This window comes from Phaethon lepturus, unplaced genomic scaffold (assembly GCF_000687285.1).
Source record: "Phaethon lepturus isolate BGI_N335 unplaced genomic scaffold, ASM68728v1 scaffold17760, whole genome shotgun sequence".
Classification (NCBI taxonomy): Eukaryota; Metazoa; Chordata; class Aves; order Phaethontiformes; family Phaethontidae; genus Phaethon; species Phaethon lepturus.
Genome location: NW_010512796.1, coordinates 100704 through 118195, shown reverse-complemented (window position 1 = coordinate 118195; position 17492 = coordinate 100704). Strand labels below are relative to the sequence as shown.

At 42.1% G+C, this 17492-nt stretch overlaps 1 protein-coding gene across 1 annotated transcript in view; it reads left to right on the top strand.

Moving 5' to 3' along the window:
- Positions 1-616: 616 nt before the first annotated feature.
- Positions 617-17492, top strand: part of KIAA1217 (KIAA1217 ortholog) — a 100314-nt gene continuing 83438 nt past the window's right edge. Inside the window, exon 1 of the mRNA XM_010288268.1 lies at positions 617-806. Coding sequence (XP_010286570.1) covers positions 704-806 — 103 coding nt within the window. The 5' untranslated portion in view covers positions 617-703. The remainder of the gene's footprint in view (positions 807-17492) is intronic.

The window sequence follows — 17492 nt, the reverse complement described above, 5'->3', positions numbered from 1 at the left end:
GAGAGTAGGCTTTTTCCAGATACTGTGTTTAGCAATTTACTAGTATGGTTGCCCAGTAAAAATCATAATTAATTTGGTCAGTTAATGAAGACCTTTGTGATTTATGCTGATGCAACAAAAAGTAAGATAATTGTTTGTGGTTTCAGCTAGAAATGTTGGATGGCTATTTTGGCCTTGCTGCATGACCTGTACCTTTCATAGACAGCACAACAGAATATACCGAGGTTGATTGATAGCTTACAACTACATCACAGTAATTCTTTTCAAGGAACTACCTTTCTTAGTAGACTTGTCAACATAAGACCGTGTGTGTGGACATGCCCATGCTATAGTGGTTGTTTGAGCAGCAAGGAACGGCATTACCATATATCTCCTCAGCACATGTCTTATCCTCAGGGCCTTGTTAGCAAGAAAATTTGAAATGTGGGTGTACAACCATAAAAACCATAGCAAAATACCCAAGGACACTGTTTTCCTACATAACCTACACAGAAGTGATCTTCAGCATACCAGTATTTAAAGAAGTTTGGACTTCTTCCGTCTTCTCTTTGTTTTTTTCCCCCCATATTCCAGTTTCAGTAGACCAATAATAAAATGCTCTGTTTTGCAGACAAGAAGCCCAAAGCCGTCCCAGAGCCCACAGCCCAATTTGGGTGACCAGACAGAACACCTCTCTGAAGCATCTGCAGATTCCTTAGAGGCCATGTCCGAGGGCGATTCTCCAACCCCCTTTTCGAGGGGCAGCCGCACGCGGGCAAGCCTTCCCGTGGTGCGGTCGGCAAACCAAACAAAGGAAAGATCACTGGGTAAGACCCTGCTTCAGTCTTTCTCCTCTCTGCTCCTAGCCTGTGTTTTCCCTTTGTGCATTTAAAATAGTTTTTAAATAGTTAAAAAAGTAAAGACTTTTGTAGCACATTATTTTTAGTGTCTTAGTGTCTGAGTATTTTGTTCTTTGGAAATCAGCACAATATAGGGTATTGAGTAACTTGGGGGAATGGTGAAATTATTTTCGTAAGATCTGAAAGTGTGGTGGGAACATGGTTGATGGGGAGCAAGATCCAGACCCTGACATGAAATGCTGCCTAACAGTTAAAACCCAACATTGCGAATACTTTTTGACAAGCCTGTACACTATGCGGCAGTGAACTTAGTACAAGATTGCACCCTCATTTTCAGACAGGAGACACAAGGGTTTTACCTTATCTCTTCAAAGCCAGACCTGGCTGGAAGAAACTTAGAGATATTATTGCCTGACAGGTCCAGCTCTCAGTGAAAAGACTTGGTATTTGTGTGGCAGTAGCTTTCCAGGCAGAGGATTTGAATGGATATGCTGACAGACATGCCCTTCACTTTGGGGCAGTGCCTTTCCATCTGCGTGCTGACATGGGTGATACGTTAGTGCAGGTGGACGACTCAGCTTCCTGCGTTCTTCCCATATCTCGGGGTTGAATTAAGCCCAGCTGTGAACCAGAGCTCCTTTTCTAAGAGTGGAATTTGTCCCAGAGACTGCTCTCAGCTGATGGATGGTACGAGTAAAGGCTGTTTTTTTGAGGGAGGACACCAGAGGGCAGTTAAGCTGCTGCAAGAAGGCAGCATTAACTCGCATGCGGATTGCTGAGGAAGGCAGGTTTTTGCTCAGAGGTAATAAACTGAAATGCTGCTCTCCTGTAGACTCATCTCCCAACATAGAGACTGACGTAAACCGAAGGCTGGGCTGTAAATCATACCATGCTTGTAAGCTTGTCACGGTGGTTTACTTGTTTCTCAACAATCTAAGACAGTTTTTGTCAAGAACATTATTATGATATCTGACAAGCACAACAAATGAGAAGAAAACAGGGCTGGAAGGGGTCCCTGCCACCCCCAGAGCTGGCAAGTGTAGAGCAGTGGGGCTGGGGACAGGGGACTCATCCCTGCCCGTGTCACCTCCTGGAGTGGCACTGCTGCCCTGCCAAGGCCCACTGGGCCACCAATGTATCAGGCTCTTTGGGAAGAAATTTTGAAGACTCCTACCTGGACAAGACTTTTTTGGTATAGAGGTGTTTTTAAGAGCAAGCATGTAGTGTTTACTATACATGCAGAGGATTCACCTGTGTCTATATGTCACTGCTGGCTAGGGTGTCCTCAGAATGAGTTGCTTCACTCTGAGATTTTCTGGAAAACATATATTTGCTTCAATGTGATGTCAGGTGGATTGGGCCTTTGCGGGTCCCTGTGCAACTTGCAGTCCAGCCTCAGCACGTGGGTGCTGGCTGGTATTCAGCGATTACCCCAGGCCACATAGTGTATCTCATCTCTGAACTTCTGTTTCAGGTGTGAGCTGAGAATTGATAAACAGCTTTCAGGAGGCTTTTTGTTGGCATCAAAGGGGGTGGCCTGCTATGCACCAGTGCTTTCTGCAGTGTTTTTGCCCCCAAAAGCTGAACTAGAAACAGCTTTCTCATTGTCAGTGTGTACATCTGAAAAGAATACAACAGCCCTGTTTCTGGAAAAGACTTAAGAGCTTATCACTACAAATAAACCTGGTAGGTTTATAGGAAGGGCTGTACTGGGATAGACCAATAGTCCGCCTGGCCCCGTATTTTGTCCCCAAGAGGGACCATAGGCAGCTTGTCTAGGCAAGAGGAAGAACAGGGTAGGTATGCAATACATGATCCTTCCCTTGAGGACTCTCCCAGCCTCAAGCTATCTTTAGCTTAGGGATTTCGTGGTTATGGTTTCTGCCTGTTTCTTTAACCCTCAAGAGATGTCTCCTCCAGGTATTTGTTCAGTCTCCCTTTGAACCCATGTAAATTTTTCGCATCTGCAGCAGTGTAGCTGTGACTTTGGCAGCAAGTTTTGTTGGTTTGCTGCCCAATAATCGCTTTTCTCTTGCTTTGTTTTGTATTTGCTTATCTGCTCTAAGTTAATGTCATGCCCCCTTGTCCTTCTGTTGGAAGTGACAGCAAACATTAGATCGCTATCTGCTCCCCTTGAGCCGTCTCTGAGTTTGTAGGCCTGTCATTTCCCTCAGGTCATCTCTTCTCCAGGCTGAGAAGTGCTGCTTTAATCACTTGTTCCTCACCCAGAAACCATCCTGGACATTTGATTATCATTATTGCCCTTCTTTGCACCTTTTCCAGTTCAACAGTATCTTTGCTGAGATGAGAGGACCCGAGCTGCACAAGCGCACTGTTAAGTAGTCCACTCTTAAATCCTTTTTTTAAGTGTCGGTAGCATATACTGAAGCATGTTGTCCAGGTCCTAATGGAGGATGGTCACGTGAAGATGTACTGTTTTATTTAATGGCCAGGATTTCAGACCTTGCAAGGTGCCCTATCTCAGCCCGTCTTTCATACACTAGAGACAAACCCCTGGCTTATCCCAGCATGAACAAGCAAAATGCAGGAAAAAGAAAAGCAATGTAATATGAAGCATTTGAGTTGAGAGTTTTTAGATTTGAAACTGGAGCAAAATAAGCCTTTTCCCACTTGCATTGCAGGCGGGGTCACAGCTATGTGTGTGGCTTAAGGGATCATCATATTAGCCAAATAGGAGGTAATATATTGTCACCACCCTGCGATCTGTCATTTTCAAGTTGTTCCAGGAACTATTAATAGCAAACAGTTTGTTTTAAAAGACAGTCTAAAAAAATTATTCTAAAATAGTTCAGTTTTAGCTTATTATTCTTTAATGCATTTCTTTTACAATAATGTCCTTTTCAGTCTTTTCTGCCAGTGCATTCTAACACCATCATGAGCAATGTTCTGAAATTTTAATTTTGAGACTCTTCGCAGAGTGTGACCCCGTTAGGGTTGTTTTTACCTCCATCAGTACAAGGGGAGTGTTTATTTTTTAAAAAACAGGAAACTGTGTAGAACTGCAATTTTAAAAGCATCATGAAAATATTTCTGTTCACATGATTTTAAAAAAGCTATGTATAATCACCTCCCTTTCCATCTCTATTAATTTTTTAATTTAATCTAATTTAAATACAAATTAAGTTTTGATCCTCAGCCGACATCATTTCAGTGAGGAAATTGACCAACTTTCGTGAATTTTTATTAATTTTACATTTAATATCTCAATGCCATTGTTTTAAAAACCTGATGTTTTCTATTTGAAGTTCTAATTCTTCTATAATTTCCTATTTTACTAACTATGTATGAGTCAGTTTATTTTTAAATTGTGGTCAGAATTAAGATGGAGCCTGAGAAGGAATAGCTGCAATGCATTTTGATTACACCAACATCATGGTTTTGTCAGTCAGGACTAATCTAATAGGACATGGTATTCTGACATGCAAGGCTATCACATGCCATGTGGAGTCGACCTAGAAAACAATATTCCAGTTGTGGGCCCATTTAAAATTTCAGCCACAGCTTTCAAAATTGAGGTCTGTCTTGGCTAAGAAGTCCATCGGAAATCGGCACTTGCCTCATCAATCTGCAGCCTGGAGACAAAGCGAGATATTAAAGTAAATTAATTCACTGTGCAAGAGAAAATTAAATGTATTTTAAAATATATATTTGAAAGCTGGGAGTTTTTCCAGTGAGATAACTGTGGGAAAAAATTATCTAGCAAAACTGTCAGAGCAAGAATCAGCTGAAACCTGGAAAGCGCTCAAAAGCTTTCCGCAAACTTCACTTGCAATTTGCCTGGAGGAAGCAGAACCTGACAAGCGCCCAGCGAGGTTACGCCAGCAGCCAGCCTGTGCCCGCGCTGCCACTCGCTGCTGTCACGGCTCAACCTCAGCGAGGTCCGTCCTTGGCAAAATGAAGAGTGACAAATATTTTCACCTGTGCTCTCTCTTGTGGCACATCTGTACAAATGACGGGCCTGATCCTTTCTAAGGGCGGGCGCCGGCATCTTCTGTGGTGACTGAGCAGTCGGGGCGGTTGACACGATCGGTTGCAGCCCCGAAAGGCAAGGTGTGATTACAACCTCTGACTGCAGTAACAGCTGTGGGTGCTCCCCCAGGACCAGGCTGTATGTGCAGGGTTGGATCAAGGAAGAATTTGGTATTAGGAGGGATTTCCATAAATGCACAAGGATTTGGGTTTGAGAAGTTGCTGAGGACGAAGCTTTATGGCTCGCGGGCTGCAGGTGCCTTCTCTCGGTGTCCCAGCCAGGGCGCCTGGCTCTTCTGGTCCAGATGAATAAGAAGCAGAGGATGACTGGCTCCTTGCTGGCAAACCAGTGCCTAAACTTAGGTGGCATTGAAGGACCTCTGCAGAGCTGTGTGATTCTGCCAGCATTTACATTTTATTTGCCTTATTTGCCTTATTTTGCCTCACAGGAGTAAGATTACAGAACCGCTTAAGGATTGGCACAGAGATGGTCTTAAACTGTCATGGAATATTCTGAGTATTATTTGTTAGCCCCCCAACACCAAGTTTTACCAGGTGCAGATTTTAGTGTCTGATTAATTAGTTTGCTGCCACCTTCTATGGAAATGCTGTTACTGATTATAATAGTAACACCTGGATCTTTTGTAGCATTTCTTGCAGGTGTTTCTCAAAACTTATTAAAAGAGAGTCAGGGCCATAGCTACAATTTTACACATAGGAAAACTTTTGCAGAGGGAGGGATAGTGACTTGGTTGCTGTCACCTGATGGTAGAACTAACTCTCTATATGTATGTATGCAATGTACTGTAAGACTTACACAGAAAAATATAAACGCTAAAGGTAGACTTGTATATTATATTGGTGGTAATTAATTGTTATTTACTATTTATGAGCTAGAAATTAAAATAGGCATGTTAAATCAGGCAGAAGATGTGTGAACGGCCGTAGATTTTACAAGAGAAGTCTGTGATTTGTTAGCCATGGCACTGCCCTCTCAGAGTCCCTAGGGCATGATTCAAGCCTAATGAAGTCAGCAGGATCTTCAGTTTAATTCGTGGGAGAGGAACTCCCTGGGAACTGCATCTCAAGTTAAGGCTGACTGTAGCTTTAATGTATTCAGTCATCTTAAAGAAATTTTCCCTATCTTGTCTTTTTACAGTGTATGCAAAGCAGCCAACATGCAAAAAAGTCATGTAAATATTTGCTGTCATGGTCAGGTACATTATCATGAGCTGTCAGGTCTACAGGAGAAAACAGCCTGAAACAACTAGTTCCAATTATTGAGTTAAAACACAGATCCTGGGAAATTAAAATATTCCAAGGTAACAGTAGTTTTCCTGTCCAACTTTTCTAGACTTTATCTTCTTTCCTATTTCTTCAAATAGCTGAAGTTTTTGGACTTCGAAAGAAAAAAAAACCCCACCACCTCTTACCTGAAATATTTTGCATCAAAAGAGCAAACGAAGGTAAACAATCATATCGACATATAGTTGTGCTGGGAGTTTTTTCTGTTTCATTTATTGTCCTTACATGATTTGTGAAAGACAGCTATATGGAAGAGTGAAATATGGGCCTTCCCAGGCTAGCACTCGTGCACCCGTTTATTGTTTGCTTAACACATTCTTCCTCCTAGAAGAGAATGTCTTGTGTGTACCTGAAAAAAAAAAATGCTTCCAAGAAGCAAGATCTTATTTAGTACCTAGTGTTTCAACAGAAGCACGTTCTGTCTGCCACTAAAAAGCTGATAAGTAGTATATTTTAGATGCTCTGTCAAACTGGAGCTGAATTTGAATCCATTGCAACAGGCTGTATCAGCATGGATCCAATGGGTTTGTTGCAGTGATACTAGAGTAGATGTGTGGTGTGCTAAATAAAACTATTAGCTGTGCAAGTCTGTATCTGTCACTGCTATATCTGTTAAATGTTTTTTGAATGCAATCTATTATTTATTTGCACTGCAGTAATACTAAAGGACCCTGACTAAAAGTGGGACCTCACCATGTTGGGTAATACACATAGTGAGAAAATACTCCTATTGCAGGACCTTGCAACATGAATAAACCAGAATGAAAAGCGATGAAGATAAAGGGAGAGGTAGAGTAATTAGGGTCCAAACTGATCAACTGAATAAAGCTATGACAAGGTGGCAATAGCTTTCCTCTTTACTCGAATCATGCCAGCACAGAAGGTGCAATGTCTTTGTCCTGCTTTACCACTATTTCTTATTTCATTTAACAGCAGCAATTTGGGCTTTCAGCATTTGGTGTCTGCTGGAAGAGGGATTTGGCAGCTGGAATAGCTTGTACAGGCCAAACTACCCTTCAGAGGAAAGGTAGGAGGCCAGATGGAGCTGTCCCATGGGTTGTATCTGGCACAGGAGCTATCGTTTAGACAAATTTGATATAATTTTCACGTTAGGTAAAATGTGTAAGTCTACCTCTAATACAGTAAGTCACACAAACACCAGATCCTTCCATTTGCACAAGGGCATACAAAGAAAAAAGTGTATTGCAATTCCATGGTTTGCAAGACGTGAGATTTTGGCCAAGCAGAGAAGCGTACTATTAGCCTGTCCCTCAGCACAGTGTATTTAGGATTTGCTGCCAGTGCTGACAGCAAGTCCCTGAATGAGGACAGCTCTTGGATTTAGTCATTGCTCCCAATACTGTTTATATATTTAGGTAGTGACTCTAATGCATGGTTACTACGCTGAGCCTGAGTTCAGGTTTCTGTTCTCAGAGGGAAATACTATCATCTCTGTGGTATCATGTAAGGCTGTCTCTTGTTTTTCTTCTCATTCTCTCTCTATTCTGCATTTTAGGCTATAGAGTAGCCCGATTTAAACAGGATAAGAGGATAATCACTGCATCAGAGGCTTGTTGATAGCATTCTGATTAGGGCACTCTCTTGGGATATTAGGGGCAATGGTCTGAGCAACTCTCAAGATGGGAGCCCTTCTGGATAAATTTTTAACTACTCAACTGTTTCATAAAAGAGAAGCACTTGGTAACATTGCTTCTACCCAATTACCTTCTGTGATGAATAGGCCAGCTGTGGGGATGAGGGCAGAGCAGTGAATGTTGTTTATCTTGGCTTTAACAAGGTCTTTCACATGTCTCTCATAGCATCCTTGTAGTTATACAGGGGAGATAAGGTAGCCTTCAAGATGTGTAAGGCTTAATGCTTTAAAGTCTAACTGGCAGCTGGTTTTCAGTGGTCTTCCTCAGGGGTAGACTCTGGGGCCAGCCTGGCTGTTGGGATGGAATGAACCCTCAGCAGGGTCAAGTCTGACACTAAGTTTGGCAGAGCTTGTAATATGCTGGAGAGTCAGACAGCCACTCTCTGGGACGCCAGTGAGCGAGAGGAACGGGCTAGCAGGAACTTCATGAAGCTCCATGGAGGCAAATGAAGTCTTTCAGCAGGGACAGAACAGCCCTGTGTGACAACATAGGCAGGGACAGCCTGGCTTGGGAGCAGCTTTGCAGAAAGGACTTAGGGTCTGACAACAAGCAGGTTGAGGAAATTGATTATTCCCCTCTTCACAGCATTTGTGATGTTGCACATGGAGTATTATTACCAGTTTTTATTCCCCTGGTACAAAAGAGATAATGACAAACTGACAAGAACCCAGCAAATGGCCTCTTGGTGTTCCTCTCCTTAACCACGCTAACTAAGCTCACTGGTCCAAGATCCTGTTTAATGTAGGCCTTAACATCTTAACAAAAAGTCAAGCTGCTTTTTAGAGTCCAGATAGGTGGATTTCTGGTGTGATGCTGTAACCAGCTGTGCTCTTACATACTGATGGCTCAAACCCTAAACTTGCTACTGGCAGTAGTGAACTCTTTAGAAATGAAGTAACTTCAGAAGTACTGAAGAGAATTCCTACAGTAAATACAGAAAATTCAATAGATGCAGCAAAGCTACCAAGTCATGTATGGCCTGTGTGACTTTAATACTCCATGACTATAGAGTATTAAAATGGTGACAGCACTGAACGCATCAGTTCTACATGGGTTAATTCTAAAAATCAGGGTTTGTAAATATTGTCACCACTCAAGTAATATGTGTTTGATACAGCTGATTTTTATAGGAAGGAAATGCAATTGGGTAGGATCTTTCTCTCTTTGTGTTTATTCAAGAGGAAGAACATATATTCCAAGAAATTTAATTGATGTTTTCTTGTCTTTTTTGCTATTGGCCCTTTAAAAGTTGCTAACAAAAATGTCCCTATGTAAAATACTTGCTTACAGCATCCATAGATGCTTAACAAGTCTACATAGTCTTTGGCAGACACATCCTCTGAAGTTGTACTAGCCAGCTTACTACCTTTGGCTGGGAGGTGGCTGGCCATGGCTTACTGGCTTCTTCAGAGGTCAGCTTCTGGTGGGCAGAAGCAGTGCAGCTGCTAGAGCCTGCGTAGGCATGTCCTGTTCATGTGTAGTTCTCTGATTTTACTACAACATTGGTGAATGTGAACTGGAGTAAATGCAGCATGGTGGAGCCTATGGGCCCTCTGTAAAATAGCTCTGGTACACATGAAATTTCTAGTTCATCTCCCTGAGTTGCTCAGTTGTCATTTTTTTATATTTTGTCATTAACTATCATAGGATTTTTGTGTTCTTCTGAGTTTATTGGCATTGTTTTGTCGGTTGGGGATATGGCAAAGTCATCTTGTTGGTCAGTTGGGGTATTCTGGCAAGAGCAAGGGTATAGATGCAATTATTGTCCAAAAGTCATCCAAGCACGTTGTTTTCCACCTGGGGAACTCGGTTAAACTGTAATGTGCCCTCAAACTCTCTAGATGATAGAAGAAACTGTCTACACTTGATGGACTTCCTGACATTGGTATATGGACAAAATCGTCTTTTGGCAATAGGCTGTTTCACAGGTTTTATGTGCAATCAGATAGGACAAATACCATTTTTTCTTTAGGTAAAAAAGTTGTCCATTTTCTTTTTTGTTTTTACTTTTTCTTCTTAGCCAGCTAAATGTATCTGTTTGTAGAAGAGTGCTAGTATTTGAGTGACAGTTTAAAATCTTTATTTTTCATAACATTTCAGTAGAAATTTTATGTGACTACTGAATACTCCATGTCTTTTTTCATTAGGTAACAAATCTATTGCCAAATTACAAGCAAGTCACTATAAATAGCAGAAAAGGATGAAATAGCAGTAAGAAGTAGTACTGGACTAAATTAAACAGTTACTATTTTTATTGAAATTGTTATCAACTTAATACCTTGAGCAAAACTCTTCAGGCTATTCTGGAAGAAAATTATATAAAATAAGTAATTGTTTTTATTGCATTAAAAGATCTACTTTTTGATTCTCTTAGTACTTGAAGACAGCTGAGGATATTTATAGACATTTTCTGAATGTGGAGGACAGATTATCAGCAGGGAGTAGCTAATGGAAACTAGTACGAGAGCTTCAGGCTAGAAATACCACAAGGATCATGGCAGTGACCTCAGACGAGCTGAAAATGTGTGTGGTGAAATAAGAGAGACAAGTCTTGAGGATGTGGAAAGAAAGAACTGCATATTGAGGAATTTCTTCCACACTGCAAGAGTTGTTACTGTAATAAGCTTGCGTCTTCATAACTTTTGCAGAATTTGATGATAAGGATACCAACGATGTGTTATCTCTGTTTATCTGATAGCCGAGGGGGAACATGACATGACGGAGAACAACTCTTACAGCCTTATATTTTACAATTTTGTCAAATGAAAATCAAAGAAAAATAGGCATGATCTTGGCATTTAGGTTAAAAAAAGAAAAGAAAAAAACCCACAACTGGATTTTGAGGAAATGCTTGGCAGTTTTTATTGTGATCTTCTCTGGATCGTCCTGAAGTGTCCCAACAAAAATAGCTATCATGAACATCTTAAAAGTTATCCTTAATTTTTAAAACTGATGCACATCTCAACTAATGATTCAACATAAATTTGAGGAAGAAACAAGGGTGCCTTTTCTCACTTTTGCTTGCTGGCACTGCTGCTGACTTCAGCATAGGGGAAGTGCAGACAGAGCCAGTGACTCAGTGGACTTATGGTGGAAGATCAAGCTAAACCAGCATGAATAGACAAAGAGTGGCCATCATCTCAAAGAGATATGGTTAACTGATTGTTAGGTAAAGAGTGAAACAAATCTAATGACAACTTTACCAACGTCTAACTCAACATTTTTTTATTTAATTTACTTTACAAAACATAGCTCAGCTTGATTTCTGGCAGTTCTCACTGCTTTTCTCACTGTGTACTCCTTATTTCTTCACCTTAAGATAAAGCTTGCTTTGCAGTTTATCTGATTTTCCATTCCTTACATATCCTGTACTAATTCCTAATATACTTTTTTGATGTTTTTACTCACCCAACAAGGTCTGAAGGCCTCCTATACATATTTTCCCACTGTTTAGATACACCTAGCTTTGCACGTTTGATTTAAAGGAATTCCAGAGCTCCCAAGGCATTCAGCTTTTGATTGCTGTAGTCCAACCAGCTTCACTAATTACTCGAAATTTTCAAATTGGACACAAAATTTCTAGAGGATACATAGAGTGGCTGGGTCAGAAGAGAGTAGCAGTGCCTTGTTCACGCCAGTGATTTCTGGTTCTGTGGGAAGGTTTCAATACTTTAGCACCCAAGCACCCACCATCAGCCAAATCCGGTATTATCATCAGTTGATACTTCTCTTCAGATGGGAGCCCATAGATTAAGGTGTTGCCAAATGTCAGTAAGATTTTTCAGTGCAGAAATTTGCAAGATGTCTTGCCTACACAGAGGGTTTCCTGTGGCTTCACAGGAAAGAACCCCGTGTACTCCAATTTAAGCTGTGACTATATTTTATTTCATAACATCGAGGAGTTATTTAACTCCTCTGCCTCAGTTTTCTTTTCTTCATTATGAGAAGAGAATTATGAGAGGATTATGTGAGTACCAGTATTTTTCCATTTAAAATTCGTGGCATGAGAGAATTAACTGATATTTGTAAAGGTCACAGAAGATGACTCAGTCATGTTTGTTAACTTATTTGTGATTTATCAGGTATATAACTTTCCTTTGCTGTTGTGTGCTTCATGTTTTTCTCTCTTAAATAACCAGTTTGTAAGGATAACTCCTGTTCTGTAAATAAAAGTGAGTTGTGATTAAAGCTTTTCTAAGCGTCTAAGCTGCCCAGCACCGAGATCGTTGTTAGCAATATAACCACCATAACGTGGTGCTCAGTCAGGGTTAGGTCAGCACCGTGTATTTGATGGAGGTGCTGAGAGACGCGAGCTGGGTGGTGTCACACTGCCTGCATAACATTAGCTTTTGCTGTAAGGGGTGAACCCTCACCAGTTGTGACTAAGGAGTTACGATCTTACCGCTATGGGTACAGTGCTGCGCCATTTTGGTTATGCTCCTTGCTCTAAAGCCAGCCTGGACCCCATGAGTTCGGGTGTGGTTCGCCATCACGCGGTGTTGGCACGCCCTCAGCAGACTCAGGTTTTACTGCCCGGTGGCAATGTCTGAGCCGAGCGCCATGCCGTGCCTCCGGTGTGTCTGTGTGAGCTGCCGCCGCAGCCCGGGCAGCCCTCGAAGCTGTGCTCGCTGGGCTAAAGGTGCAGCATGGCTGCTCCGGGCACCCTGTCACCCCAGCGCTGATAGGTTCGGCTCGTGCAGGGAGGTGCTGCCTGCGTACACCAGCTTAACAGCGCGTCTTTCCGCGTGCTGTGTTGCGTTTCGTGTAGACGAGCCCTGAGAGAAATGATGAACTATTTTGCAAGTCTTTCTGTCACTGGCTCTTGGTAAAGGGAGAGCAAAGTCATCTGTTTTTGAAAGAGCTCTGTATGCAGGGAAGGAAAGGGTGATCATGTGGTGTGTTCGCATGATCATCATCAGATCTGGTTTTATGCTTGTAAACCTTTCTTTGAACACGTCCTTTCACCCCTTGGGTGTTTAATTTCCCCTACTATAAAACATACCTCTCTGTTGACAGGAATGTTGTGAAGCCGTTTGTAAAGAGGTTTAAGTTTCTAAGGCCTGGCTTACATGTAGATGTCTTCTGCGAAGGCCTGTGTTTAGTGCCGTGGCCCACTGCCCGTACGGTGAAGAACGATCAGAGATTCCAGCGGTGTATCTGCAGCTGAGTTATACCAGCCTGACGGAGGGGAAGCCTAACGGCTTCCTTCCTGGCGGCAGGAAGGCCCAGGGCTGGCAGTACCTACCAGTACCTACCTCAGTACCAGGAGCACCTAGAAGTGGTAGCCACAGTGTTGTCTGACTTGCACTTTCAAAACAGTTGCACAGTTCCCTCGTTCACACTGATCTTCATACCTGCCTTCCTAGAGTAGCAGGGCCTCTCGCAGTCCCGTTCACTTTGTATTTTATAAAACTCGGCACAATCTTCATCTTTCAGGTAAATCCATGGAAGCGTAAGTGCAAGAGGGACTTTAGGGTACATGGAGACGTTAACATCTGTTGTGTTTAACTTTCTTTCCAGCAGCTTTGCTGGCGTATGTGCTGTGCCCTAACAAAAGCCGTGCCTGAGTTATATTCTATTTCTCCTTGCTTTAATTCTCCATGGGAGTAATTTTTTAGCTGAAGGTAAAACAAACCTCAGAGCTCCAGCAGCTTCCATGAAGTTGAGTCTGTGGGTATTGCCAGTGTTCAGGGTTTCAGCCTGGCAATGTGTGGGAGAAAAATAACGTCAATGACTTGAAATAATGGATTTTGAGTCTCTTTATTCTGTCATGCTGATGAGATTTTTAGAAGTCAGCAGTTAGTTTCGTCAAATAGGAAATGCCCTAAAGCACTGCTGTATCGTGATATGGATCAGACGACTCCAGAGGAAAGCCAGTATTTTTTTTTTTAAGGGCATGTGATTTAAAGGAGCGTAAGGAAAATACAATTTATTATGCCTTTGAAAATGTCTTTCTCCCCTACAGTGAGATTGTGGCCAAAACATTTCTCTGAGTTGTATGTTAAACCTGTGTATTTTAGGGCATGATCTTTTTGGATAACATGCATATTTGCTTTGAAAATCCAAGACCCAAAGACAACTGTAATTTTGCTTTGGGTCAATATTTTGTGGAAGTATTGGAGGACAGGCAGAGTCAAGACTGTTCTGAAATGATTTAGACTTGTGTATAAGGAAGATATTTCAAGTCTACCATTTCTTTTGTGTTAATGGTTTCAGTAGCTCAATATTCAGCATGCTTTTAGTGGCCTGAGATGCAAAACCAGCATTTTCTGCATCCTGCCCTAACTTTTAAACTGGGCAGAAAAAGAGAGTCACACACAACTGTAAAAGCTGGTATGCAAAGTCTGTATTTTTATCCAGAAAATAATTTTTTGCCATTTAATCAAAGAAAGTTTGAAATGCCAAAATATAGAAGGTTCCTTATGTTCTTCCGAAGAACAGAAAGCTATCATCAGAAATGAATATGTTTATGCACATCTTGGAACAGTGAAATAAATACAATCATTAAAAACATGTGTACTTAAATTTTTTTACAAAATTAGTTAGTTTCTGAATTCTAAAGGATGTTTAGCTGCATAGAATATTTGAATGAACACTAAAAATTTTACCTAAAAAACATAAAGGAATAAATTATGTCTCAAATTAAGATAAAAAAAGGAAAAATAGTTTAATAACTCATTAAATATTGGCATTAAAAATAAAATTCTTACAAAAATTCTCCTCAGTCTTTGAAAGAAACCTAGTTACTTTTTGGTCTGAAACATTTTTTCCAGCCAAAGGAAAATGGAAGTTTGTAGTAGGATTCATAAAGGGTCTGATTGCAATCTTAATGAAAGAAAAAGTATCAGCTCTTGCTAACAGTAGGAAAATGATGTTAACAGTTCCATTTTATAAAAGCAACCTAATAGTAAGTAATGATTAGGTAATGTTGAGTATTCTGTTTAATATTCAGAAAAATTAACATCTTCATTCCCTACGTGCAAGCACAATTATCTACCCACTGATGGTCGGAACATCTGACTATGTATGTGTTCATTCCTCTGTAGCAATTATGGACAATATAGGGACAAAAATACTAAAGACTAAGGGGAAAGAGGGCTCATCTTAGATTTAAATGCCTTCTCTTCTTTTCATTAAATGCCTTTGTATTCTAGGACCTCAGCTCTTCCCATTGCTTTTGCCCAGTGTTTGTATCTCAGCACCATAAACTGCCCATCCCATTGCTGATGACTTTCAAGTGGGAATCACTGAGTTACTATCTAAGTTTGGTGATTTGCTGAGATTTGATGATGACTGATCGTAACTGCATTGAGGACCTTGTGTTCCCAGCCCTCCTCTTTGTATTGGCCAGGGGAGAACAACATATGGTGCATCGACACTGCAATTACTGTGGTGAATTCAGTTTGTGTGAACTACTCTGCCTAGTTTTAGTCTACCTGTGTTGGTTATTGGTAGATGCAAAGGCATGGCAGCACAGAATCTGCTCAGGCCCCAAAGTCTGCCTGAAAATGTAATAAAGACTTTAGCCAATAGTTCAGCCTGAATGCTGTCCTACCATTGTCACCAGCAACATCCGAACTGGGTGGTGTAAAACTGCCTTGATTGTACATCTACATGAGCTGCAGGGAATTAAGTGTAAATGTTTCTGTAATCACTAATTCTTGAGCAAATCTGATACTGTTTTCCAAATACTTTCCAACGGTGAGATAGCTTTTGAGCCATTTACAAGCATTTAGCTGTGGCAGTGCCTCTCAGACAGCTAGTGGAAATACAAACTTCAGCGGTATTTTTACTGTCTTTTCTACATTTTTTCTCCTTCACCTCACTCTGAGGTGCTAAGTGCCTGCAAAGTGGATGCACCTATAACTTGGGGGCCACCCAGCTGGAAAGCAGCTTGGCAGAAAAGGATCTGGGGATCCTGGTGGACATGCTAGAGAACGTCCAAAGAGAGGCCACAAGGGTGATTAACTCAGTTGGAGCATCTCTGCTATGAGGAAAGGGTGAGAGAGCTGGAACTCTTCAGCCTAGAGAAGAGAAGGCTCACGACAGGGGGATCTCATCAATGTATAAAAGTACCTGAAGGGAGGGTGCAAAGAAGACAGAGCCAGGCTCTTTTCAGTGATGCCCAGTGACAGGACCAGAGACAGTAGACACCAACTGAAACATGTGAGGTTCCCTCTGAACATCAGGAAACACTTCCTCACTGTGAGTGTGACTGAGCACTGGCACAGGTTTCACAGAGAGGTTACGGAGTCTTCCTCCTTGGAGATATTCAAAAGCTGTCTGGACATGGTCCTGGGCAAGTGGCTGTAGGTGTCCCTGCTTGAGTGGGAGGGTTGAACCAGATGACCTCCAGAGGTGCCTTCCAACCTCAACCATTCTGTGATTCTGTGATCTGCCATTTTATTGTCTTTTTACACCACTGCAGAAGCTATACCTGCTCCATCTCTTACAGATAGCAAGAGAGTAAAGCTGTTTCTTTCAGGCACAATACAGTGTTATACAGAGACACCTGAGAAGGCTCAGAAAGAGCACAGTGTGCTTTCAGCAATCCATGCTCAGGCAGGACATAAGTGCCTTGGATTGGACACCTAATGCTCAGATGGGCTTACCAGTTCCCATTTCCTCTGTACCCAAAGTAGTTTGGCTGAGCATTTGCCTCTGCATCTGCTCTCTAGTGCTGTGGATCCCAGGAAGTTTCTTTGGTTGCAGTCCTGCAGCAGCCTGTTTCCTGCTGTGCAGGTCCCAATAAGGCTTCCCTCATTGGAGAGCTCATGAGAAGACCTTTTGGTGGTCTTTAAGAGCCACGCCCAGCATGGTCAGAGCTAATCAACTCCATGAAGCCCAGTCTGATTTCTGCTGTTGATTGAGATGGCTCAGTGCTTTAGTCCTTGGAGGAGTTTGTAGCTTGGGATGGCATGGGACTGGGCTGGGACTGGGCTGTAGCAAAGCTAATGAGTCACACTTGTTGTGCAGTACCAGACAGTGGAGTACAGGCACCCGCTGGCTATGTGGCAGTAAGCATAGCCCTGGCAGGGCCAACACAGGCATCATGGAAGAGGTACTTAGTAGAATCATAGAATCATTTGGGTTGGAAGGGACCTTTAAAGGTCATCTAGTCTAACCCCCCTGCAATGAGCAGAGACATGTTCAACTACATCAGGTTGCTCAGAGCCCCGTCCAACCTGACCTGGAATGTTTCCAGGGATGGGGCATCTACCACCTCTCGGGGCAACCTGTGCCAGTGGTTCACCACCTTCAGGGTGAAAAATTTTCTTCCTTAGATCTAGTCTAAATCTACCCTCTTTTAGTTTAAAACCGTTACCCCTTGTCCTATTGCTACAGGCCCTGCTAAAAAGTCTGTCCCCATCTTTCTTGTAAGTCCCCTTTAAGTACTGGAAGGCTGCAATAAGGTCTCCCCGGAGCCTTCACTTCTCCAGGCTGAACAAACCCATCTCCCTCTGATCATTTTTGTGGCCTTCTTCTGGACCCACTCCAACAGGTCCACATCTTTCCTGTGCTGAGGGCTCCAGAGCTGGATGCTGTACTCCAGGTGGGGTCACACCAGAGTGGAATAGCCTCCTCAGCCTTACCCTCATCCATTACCAGTTTCAGTCTTGCTCATCACAGTGGGTACACTTTCTTTGACCTTTCTTTTCTGGCTGACATACCTGCAGAAGCCCTTCCTATTATTCTTTGCATC